General features: G+C 47.8%; 1 protein-coding gene across 1 annotated transcript; it reads right to left on the bottom strand.

Annotated features, from left to right (window-relative positions):
* Positions 1-7,090: 7,090 nt before the first annotated feature.
* LOC115961091 lies at positions 7,091-7,949 on the bottom strand. Its single transcript, XM_031080133.1, has 2 exons — positions 7,517-7,949; positions 7,091-7,392 (listed from the first exon to the last, which is right to left on the bottom strand). The coding sequence occupies exons 1-2, from the start codon at positions 7,947-7,949 to the stop codon at positions 7,091-7,093; spliced, it is 735 nt and encodes a 244-aa protein (XP_030935993.1).
* Positions 7,950-10,647: the final 2,698 nt, after the last annotated feature.

The following is a 10,647-nucleotide window of genomic DNA, read 5'->3' as shown; positions in this document are numbered from 1 at the left end:
TCCCCTTGGATTGCTCCTGCGCCATACGCCTATGGATATCTTACTATACTTATCCTTCTCCTAGGGGCGCCCTGGGAAGCTACCTTTGATGGCGTGTCGTCCATTCCTCCTGGGGTCTGGAGTGCCGAGGACAGGATCGTCCTCAGCAACGTCTCTAGACCATTTGGGCTTTCTTTGTACGTCTTCGGGCATTTTCCCTCCTCGGCACGGGCTTTGGGCTCAGTACAAAGTGGGCCGAGGTTGCTAAGTTCTTTGGCCCCACAATAGTCCCTCAAAATCCTGTTGTCTGGCTCCTCGGACAGAGAAGAGGGTTTTGATGACATCGGGCCTCTATTATGGCTTGTCAAGTCTTGTCCTTCATCAATGCCAGAGCCTCTTCATCTGCCCGAGACACGTTCCTGGCGTCTTGATAACTGAAGCGTGTTCTCATTAAATGCTGGCGGCCCTGTGCTCCCCACGTTCAACGGTGCAATGGTGATCTAACGGTGGAGATTTCCTCACCTTTATGGGCGGGAAAACCCGCACGGTTATTTTTAATGGGAGGTTTAAATACCCATTTGAACGAACTTGTCTCTTTACCTTTGCACTTAAGAGTTCCTGCGCACATATCCTGAGTTCAGTCAAACTTCTAGCCAAACTCACATATCCTGAGTTCAGTCAAACTTCTAGCCAAACTCAAGTCTCTTTCCAGCATAAAAAGCCTGTCCGAGGAGCTTTTCCTCATTTCTGTAAGTTTTCTCCTCTCTCCAACTTGCGTCTTCTCTCTTCTAAGTTTATCTTTCTCTTGTTCCTCTCCTTCTTTTGTCATCCCCTAAGTCTCTTTAGCGGTTTTTAGAGATGGGTAAATTAAAAAAGTTGGTTGAGACCGAAGAGGCAATGGAAAAATTCATCGCTGATTATAGGATACCCCCCAATGTGGGTTTGAGGTACTGTGAGGAAGGGAATGGCACTTTAGGAGAAAAACAGGCGAGGTGGTGATTCCTATACTCGCCTTTATAGAAGGAAGTGTGAGAATCCCCATGGGGCCAGTAATGAGAAATTACCTTTGGCACTTCCGATTAGCTTCCACCCAGTGTGTTGCTAACGTGTTTAGGATCCTGGGTTGTGTGGATGCCTTAAACGAGAAGATGGGGCTAAGATTAACGCACCACGACGTAAACTGGTGCTACAACCTCCAACTCCTAAAGGGCAAATCCTACTATATGAAGACGAGGGACGATAAGGTTCGGCTTTTTCAGTGCCTTCCCGAGTCCAGCAAAGGGTTAAACAAGGACTTTCTCATTGTGTCAGGGGAGTAGCACGATGGCCTTCCTTACCCAACGGTGGAGGGGGAGCCAGGTGGGGTATCGAGAGTAGGAGAGGGATGATCTTTCTTGCCATCATGATTTGCACGGTTCGATTACTAACATGAACATGTCTTCTTTTTGCATATCCACACGCCTTTCAACGGCACTTCCATTTGACCAATAGGGAAGACTTGGAGACTATTCTCAGGGTGGCAGTTTTTGTAAACGAGGAGGACAACCAAGTCAGGGCCGCTCACAAAATCTTGGGGTACGATCCTATCCAGAGGTCATTCGACACCTCAAAGTACATGATCAGGGCTAGCGATCCTCGGCTTTAGAAAATCACTGTGGTAGAGCACGGGTTTCTGATCCCCGAAGGATCCCCTGTTCTAAAGGGCATCTCATTGGTCAGCTCTTCTTCGTCCCACCAAGCAGCGAAGGTCAAGAGTGATTTGGGTTTGCCCGAAGAAGGGTTCGATGTGTTTGACCAAGCTAGTCCGTCCAAGGATCCTTCTGGTGATTTGGGTGACCCCGACCTATCCGAGGCGGATCTCTTATCAGCGGGGACATCTTCTCAGGCGAAAATGGGTTTTAAAAGGAAGCCTCAGGCAAGCCTATTTGACCTAATTGAGGGCCAACCGGGGTAGGATACGCCAGGGAAGTCACAATCCAACCCTCCTCCTTCTCCTCCACAACCTCAACCTATTCGGACCAGGTCTTCTCCTTCTCGATTACAACCACCCTCTCCCCAATCCAAACTTCCTACTTCTGCCCAATCGACTCTACCTCCTCGGCCTGAGCCCATCGACCTAAAGAGGAAGAAGAATTCCAAGGGTAAGGAGTCAATGGATGGGGAGAAGTCTCGCACATCTCAAGAGAAGGGTGAGGCCCCTTGGCCTCAAAAGCAACTAAAGATTGGGCATGAAGGCCAGGGCAAAAAGGTCGATGCTCGATCTGCGCCCGAGGCTTGGCAACCTGTCCCAATGCTCCACGGGGAGCCGTTGATGGAAAATGCCTCTCTGAGGGACTTTCGAGGCGGCGAAGGCGCTTATGTGGCCAACGCGTTGGAGAGGACCCTACTCCTCCCCACTGACATGGAAGAGTTGAAGAATATGAGGAGGCAGGAGGTCTTCCTCAGCATGAAGAGATACTTGGCCATGGTAAGGCTTTTGATACTTGTGACTCCGTTGATTTTTGCTCCTTAATTTCCATTCATAGTGTGTTTGTTCCAATTGGCAGGCCGTCCAGGCCACTTATAGGCTGGAGGATGAGGCTAAGGAGCAGAGCAGGTCCTTGGAGGCTGAACGTAACAAGCGCGTGGACGCTATTCAGACCCTCAAGATCTCCGAGGCTGACCTCTCTAAGGCTAGGGAGGATCTGAAAGAGATAATCAGGGTCAGGGACAGTGTTGAGGCAAGCCTGTTAGGTGCCCAAAAATAGGCCGAAACCCAGACAAAGCGCCTACTTGAAACTGAAGATCAGCTGAGAATTGCTAAGGAGCAGATTGTTGATCTTAAAAAGAAACTGATTGAGGCGGAGGAGACCAAAAACGTTGTGGAATGGGCTAGGGACGAAGCCCTAAGGGCTAAGACGGAGGCTGAATTTGCCAAAACGGAGGCTGAAACCTCCAAGGAGAAAGCCGAGGAGGAGGCCTATGACACGGGGGTGGCTAATCCCTAGGCCATTCTCAAGGCTCAAATCCCTGGGGTGTGCTAGTTTTACTGCTCCCAAGTATGGAATAAAGCCCTCAAACAAGCTAGGGTGGAGGCTTCATTCGACCTGTGGAAGGCAGAGAAGGTATACTATCCTCCGGCCATCAGTGAGACCGCCCCTACCAACTCTGAGACTGTAAGCACTTCAGAGGAGGTTGAGGTTGCCCTGGCCGTGCCCACCACCAACGAGCCATCCGAAAGGGGCGAGCTTCCTGGGGTGACAGAAACAAGTGGGGGTTCTAACCCTGAAGCGCCCTAGGAAGCTGCTGGTTCTATAGTCAGCGCTAAGGACTCTTACACCGAGGAGCCACCTCTCTTGGTTCAACCCCTTCAGTCTATTTCCCCGGCTGATGTCACTCAGGATCCCGAAGCCAATCCTACTCAGCTTCCCAAGGAAGGGGATGTCTCCTAGGGTCCTGATGCCAACCTTGCTCAGCTTCCCAAGGAAGGGACCAAAATAAAGTTGAAGAAGTAGGGGTCCCGACCGACTTTTGTATTGGTTTTTTTAGTTTAGTTTTTAGTTAGTTTGCTTCTGTTTTAAGAACCTTGGAATTTGTTTGTAACTAAAATTTTCGATTATATGCATGAAATTCCTTTCTTCCTTTTTCTTTTGAATCATGCGTTTATTACCATCACTGATATTACTATTACTGTGAATCTCGTGGCTTGTGAATTAGTTATCCTAATGGGTATGAATGGTCGTGCACATAGTAAATTTGAAATTAGATCCCCAAATTCTGACTTACCGGCATCAAGGGGACGCTTAGTTTGCATCTACCCATACTTCTAGGGGGCTAAGTGTATAATCCGAGGTGCCGAGCGTGCACTTAGGTCATATCCACAGCTTTTACAAATCTTGAAGTAGCTAGTTTTCCCAAAGATTTGAGTCCGAGGACCATGCAAGACCTTGGTTCTGTCCAGTACTTAGATTTTCTTGGAGTAGCTAGTTTCCCCATAAGTTTGAGTCCAAGGACCATGCAAGACCTTGGTTCTGTCTAGTACTTAGATTTTCTTGGAGTAACTAATTTCCCCATAAGTTTGGATCCGAGGACCATGCAAGACCTTGATTCTGTCTAGTACTTAGATTTTCTTGGAGTAGCTAGTTTCCCCATAGGTTTGAATCCAAGGACAATGCAAAACCTTGGTTCTGTCTAGTACTTAGATGATTGCTAGAATGCGAGACGTGTAATTAAGATGGACTTAAAATTTGAACTAGATAAACGCTTTTATTAATAATAATACCTTCTCAGGTTATTTACATTCCATGGACGGGGTACAGTTTTTTCATCTAAGTCTTCTAGGTAGTATACTCCTATTCTCACCACTGAGGTAATTCAATATGGCCCTTCCCAGCTGGGTCCAAGCTTTCCCCATGATGGATTTTTGGCAGCACCCACAACTTTCCTCAGCACTAAGTCCCCTGGCGCTAGCCGTCTAAGCTTCACGTTGGCATCATATCCCTGTTTAAGCTTCTGATGGTAGTAGGCCAACTGGACCATTGCCTTTTCTCTTCATTCGTCAATCAGATCTAGGTTCTTCCCCAGTAGTTTGTCGTTACTATCCGAGGTGAATGAGCTCGCCCTTAGTGTTGGGAAGTTTGCCTTTAAAGGGATAACAACCTCGGTCCCATAGGTCATGGCAAAAGGTGTCTCCCCTGTTGACCACCGTGATGTAGTCTGATAGGTCCATTGGACGTGCGGTAGCTCTTCCACCCATCTTCCCTTGGCTTCATCCAATCTCTTCTTAAGCCCGCAAACTATGACCTTGTTGACGGCCTCGGCTTGCCCGTTTCCTTGAGGATAGGCTGGAGTTGAGTACCTGTTAGTGATCCTCAGCTCGCAGCAGTATCTTTTGAAGGCCTTGCTGTCAAACTGGAGTCCATTGTCTGAAATGAGGGTGCGAGGGACCCCGAATCGTGTAACAATGTTTCTCCAGACGAATTTCTTAGCGTCCACGTCCCTGATGTTGGCCAGAGGCTTAGCTTCAACCCATTTGGTGAAGTAATCTGTGTCGACTAGTAGGTATCTCTTATTTACTACTGCCTTTAGGAAATGTCCTACAATATCCAGGCCCCACTGGGCAAACAACCACGGACTGGACAGAGGGTTGAGGAGCCCGCCTGGCTGATGAATATTCGAGGCGAATCTTTGGCACTGATCACACTTTTTAACATACTCCAGGGCTTCCTTCTGCATCCCCGGCCACCAATATCCCTGGATAATGGCTCGGTGCGACAGAGATCTCCCTCCGGTTTGACTCCCGCATATCCCTTCGTGCAGCTCCTCAAGCAGTAGTTCTGATGCCTCAGGGTGAACACACAGTAAATATGGCCCGGAATATAAGCATTTGTACAATTTGTAGTCCTCGGACAACCAAAACTGAGGAGCTTTTCTTCGTATTTTCTCTGCCTCCGACTTTTCCTTGGGCAAGATGTCATCTTTGAGGAACTTCACAATAGGGTCCATCCAGCTAGGGCCCACTCTGACTTCATGAACATGGATCATGCCTCTGACTACTTCATTCGCTCTGTCCAGGTGCTCGACGAGAATAATTCGAGGTAGATTCCCTGCCGAGGATGTGGCAAGCGTGGCCAGCGAATCTGCATGAGTGTTTCCACTTCTGGGGACATACGACAAGCTGAAAAAGTCGAAGCCCGGCTGTAAGTGTTTGACCCAGCTTAAATATTTTTGCATCCTTGCATTTTTGGCCTCTAATTCTCCCTTTACCTGGCCCACTACCAGTCTTAAGTCCGAGAACATCTCCACTGTTTTTCCTCCTATTTTCTGTACCATGGCAATTCCTTGTAGTAGGGCCTCATATTCGGCCTCGTTATTCGTGGTTAGGAACCTGAGTCTCAAGGACTTCTCTATTATGGTTTTCTCGAGAGATATCAGGACTAGCCCCACTCCGGAACCCCTTTGATTTGCCGTGCCATCAACATACACCTTCCAACACGTGGGTTTTGGCATAGAGATTACTCCAACCGATTTTTCATCCATGTTCTGCTCCTTTGCCACTATTTCTACTGAGGGTTCAGCAAATTCGGCTACTAAGTCAGCTAAGACCTGGCCCTTTATAGAGGTCCGAGGCATGTATTTGATGTCAAAAGCTCCTAGAATTATGCTCCATATGGCAATCCTTCCAATGTAATTGGTGGTTCGAAGTACAGACTTCAAGGGTAGTTGGGTTAGGACAACCACTGTGTGGGCTTGGAAATAATGGGGAAGCTTTCGCGTAGCGTGGACCAAGCTCATGCAATGACTTACTCACGTAATAGACCAGCTTTTGGATGCCATTGTCATCCCGTATTAGCACCAAGCTCACTACATGGGGGGCTACAGCAATGTATGCGTACAGAACTTCATCAACCTCGGGACTGGACATGATAGGTGGCCTGGATAGGTAGTCCTTGAGTTGCTGGAAGGCCACAACACAGTCCTCAGACCACTCAAACCCCTTCCACTTATTGATCAAGAGATAGAACGGTCTACATCTATCCACCGACCTGGAAATGAACCAATTGCAGGTGGTGATCATCCCGGTAAGCTATTGGACCTCTTTTGCGTTTTGTGGCAGTTTCAAGTAGTTTATAGCCTTGATCTGGTCGGGGTTAACCTCGATTCCCCTATGAGTAACCATGTAGCCCAAAAACTTGCCCGACCCCACGCCAAATGAGCACTTGGAAGCATTCAAGCAAAACTTATGCTTCCTCAAGACCCCAAAGGTGCTGCCGAGGTCCCCTAAATGCTCGGACACCACTTTACTTTTCACCATCATGTCATCGACATAGATTTCGATACTCTTGCCCAACTGTGGTTCGAACATTCTTGTCATCATCCTTTGATAAGTGGATCCCGCATTCTTCAAATCAAACGACATTACCTTATAGTGGTAATTCCCAGTTGGTGTCACGAAGGTCGTTTTCTCTTGATCCTCCAACGCTGGTGGTAGTTGATGATAGCCTTGAAAGGCATCTAAGAAGCTCATCTGAGGATGGCATGCTGTGGCACCCACTAGCTGGTCTATCCGAGGCATTGGGAAGGGGTCCTTAGGACACGCCTTATTTAGGTCTGTGAAGTTCACGCAAACTCATCATTTCCCACTTTTCTTCTTGACCACCACAGTATTGGCCAGCCATTCGGGGTATAAGACTTCCTTGATAGCCCCCGCATGCTTAAGCATCATCACTTCGTCCCTAATCGCATCGGCATGCTCTTTTGACGGGCGACGAAGTGGTTGCTTCTTGGGAGTGATGGCCGGTTTGACATTGAGGTGATGGCAGATGAAGGCTAGGTCAATCCCAGGGGCATCGCAGGTATCCCATGTAAATACATCAATATTTCTTGTAAGAAACTCAATAAGCTCCTCATTCTCCTGAAGAGGTAGCTGAGCCCCTACTCGGAAGAATTTCTCCGGGTCACCACCAATAACCACCTCTTCCAGAGGCCGAGGACTCCGCGTCAAGCCGATGTGAGACGGCCGCTACTACGCACTGCCTCACCGTGGGTTGGCAATCACGGATTTCAAAAACTTGGTCCCCCGATGGGAATTTCATCTTCTGGTGCAACGAGGAAGCAACAGCTCCTAAGGTGTGGAGCCAAGGTCTACCGACGATGGCCGTATAGGGGGAGTAGATGTCCACCACGATAAAGTTCACCTTCACTATCTCTGGGCCGGTCTGAATAGGCAGCCTAATCATGCCCATTGGGATGACAAGTTTCCCATCGAAGCTCATCAGAAGGGAGTTGTAGGGCATCAAGTCTTCTGGTTTTAACCCCAGCCCCTTGTAGAGGTCAGGGTACATAACCTCGGCCGCACTACCGCCATCTACCATCACTCTTCTTACATCGTAGTCCCCGATTCTGAGGGTGATCAGCAGCGCATCGTCGTGGGGTTGGATGGTTCCGATCTTGTCTTCCTCTGAAAAACTCAAAACGAGACAAAAATTCATTGTGGCCCTCTTCGACTGTGGTTGGGACTCCTCGGCAGGCAATTGTGCCACCGATAACACTCGTGCAGGGCGTGTGCTTGTTCTCCCTGGCACGGCCACGATTACATTGATCGTTCCTGTGGGTGGCCTCAGGGCAGCATCCCTCCTGGCTTCTTGATGGCTTTGATGACCACTAGAATGATGCAGAAGGTATTTTAGCTTTCCTTCCCGGACTAGCTGGTCCAGGTGGTTCCAAAGGTTCTTGTAGTTCTCTGTGGTATACCTATGGTCTTGGTGGTATTAGCAATAAAAGTTCTGATCGTGCCTCAAGGGTTCTCCCGCCATCTTATTCGGCCACCTAAAGTATGACTTGTTCTTGATTTTTTCCAACACCTAATGCACTGGTTCTCTGAATACGGCATTGACAGTCTGTGCATTAGTTGTTCCGGGTTGCCCTACGAGGTCCCTCCTAGGGCAGTTGCTGCTATACCGGTCCGACCTGAAATCCCTCTTCTCCTGAGGAATAACCTTCTCTTTTCCTCTTCCCTACAACTGGTTTTCATCCACTCGCTTGTACTTGTCGATCCGATCCATCAATTGGCGCATGTTGGTGGTGGGTTTGCCAGTCAGAGACTTTCTTAGGCCGTGATCGGCTGGGAGACTATTTTTGAAAGTGATAATGGTGACGTCATCAAAATTGTCTTCCATTTCGTTGTACATCTCCCAATATCTGTTCGAGTAGGCCTTTAAGGTTTCTCTGTCGTGCATGGAAAGCGACAACAAAGCGCTCAAAGGCCAAGGGGCTCTGCGGTTCGTAATGAAGCGGGAGCCAAAAGCCTAGGTTAGCTGCCTATACGAATCTAAATCTATGGAGTTCGTCTTTAAGCCATTAAACCACCTCATCGCCACTGGTCCCAAGCTGGATGGGAAAACCTTGCACATTAGCGCTTCGTTTCTAGAATGGACAGTCATCCTTTGGTTGAACTGGCTCACGTGCTTCACTGGGTCTGTTCTACCGTTGTAAATGGCGGAGGTTAGCTGCTGGAACCATCGAGGGAGTACGGCCCCTTCTATGTGATGCGTGAAAGGTGACTTGGAGAGTTGATCCAACGTCCTGCTCATGGCATCGTTTCCCAAGCCCCTAGGAGATGGGTTTCTGCGCCTACGCCTCCGGTAGTATTCTTCTTCATGGGAGAAGGTTTCACTTGGGGGAGTCCTCGATTTTTGTCTATAGTCGTCGTCACTTTCATCGTCAGAGGGCGCGTCAAGCCTGGAACGAGATTGCCTTTGCTGTGTGTGAGGGTGCCTTTTTCGTGACACTCAGGCCCAAGGATCCCGGGCCTAAATGAAAAGGAAGGATTTGGTGGACCGGGCCTTGACTCACCGCAGCTAACGAGCTGTTTAAGAATCAAGTGAATGCAGAGAATACTCCTGACAATATAAAGAAAAATGACAAACAAGGATATCGAAGAGTGCCAAAAATTAACAACGTAAGTTCAGAAGGAAAGAAAACAGGATTAGCAAGACGATAAAAAAAAAAAAAGTACTGTGGGGATCCTGGGAATTATGAAGCAGTGTTTCATTAATACATTATCTGTTTGATTACAGAAAGCTCACTAGGACGTGATACAAGGTCCAATCAAGCTCAAAAATTGCAGCCTTGAATGGCTATTTCAGCCTTCAAAACTTGCAAAGTTTGATTCTCGTTGAATCCGAGTATGTGCAATAGTGGCCTTTACAGGAGATCGGGAAGCAATATTTGTTTTTCCCTTAGTATTTTTCTTTCTGCACAGATTTTTCTGATAGTTTTTCCTAGAAAATCTCTTCTTTCTTGTGTTTCTTTCTTTTTTTCTCGCTGCCTTCTTCACAACCCATCCCCTCCTTTTATAATGGAGTTTTCTGGGCTTCCCGGGGAACCGTTGGTTCCCCTGTTTTGTTCTTTTGCAAACAGAGCATGTCCTGTCCCCATCGTCTCGGTAAGTCCCTTTTCCGTTTTCTCTCATTCTTTCCTTCTTTTGGTTCTGATTCTTTCGAAAGCTTCTGGTTAGCTATCCTCTTCGGGACGTGCTGAGGTATGCCCTTCTCGGCATCCCCATTTCTGGCGTCTTCCTCTTTTCCCTTTCTTTCCTATTTGGGCGGAATCCTGTTCTGCCATTTTTGAAAGTCGTTTGTTATCATTCTTCTTCCCTGTCCTGATTCCCCGAGGCCTTTTCTGTCTGTGCCATGAGAGGTCGCTCGCGTTTTTTGCTTTTATTTCTTGTTTTCTTCTTCTGTCTTCTTTCTATCGATCTGTCCCAGTCTTCCTTTTTCTTTGTGCCTGAAGGGATCCATGCCTATTGATTGTTCCTGAGGATCCTTGCTTCTTTATACTTTGCCGTGGTCTCTTTTTTGGATGCTTCTTTCTTTTCTGGGTTTCAGGATCCTCTGGGCCTTTCTTTTATTCCCCCATGGGTCTTCCGTATCTATTGCTTTGGGCTTAGCCTGAATTTTTCCTTTTGGGCTTGACTTGTTCTTCTGTTTTGGGCTTATTTTATTATGACCCTTTTTTAGACCTCAACACTGTGCATGGTGCAGCTTTCTCTTCAAATCGTCTATTTCTCGTTGCATGGTCCGCTTATCGTTCTATTTCTAAGACATATGGCTCCTAACTTCTTCCTGCTATGAGGCCCAGTTGTTATTTTGTCTCTAAAGCACTGGCTGCCCGCGCGAGAGTGGCTCC

This window comes from Quercus lobata, chromosome 9 (genome assembly GCF_001633185.2).
Source record: "Quercus lobata isolate SW786 chromosome 9, ValleyOak3.0 Primary Assembly, whole genome shotgun sequence".
Lineage (NCBI taxonomy): Eukaryota > Viridiplantae > Streptophyta > Magnoliopsida > Fagales > Fagaceae > Quercus > Quercus lobata.
The sequence above is the reverse complement of the archived record's forward strand: the minus strand, read 5'-3'. Positions and strand labels throughout refer to the sequence as shown.

Coding starts and splice junctions, on each gene's coding strand:
- LOC115961091 (XM_031080133.1), bottom strand. CDS start 7,949: ATGAATTTTTGTCTCGTTTTGAGTTTTTCAGAGGAAGACAAGATCGGA. Junction 7,393..7,516: donor GGACCAAGTTTTTGAAATCC/GTGATTGCCAAC, acceptor TCTTCCGAGTAG/GGGCTCAGCTACCTCTTCAG.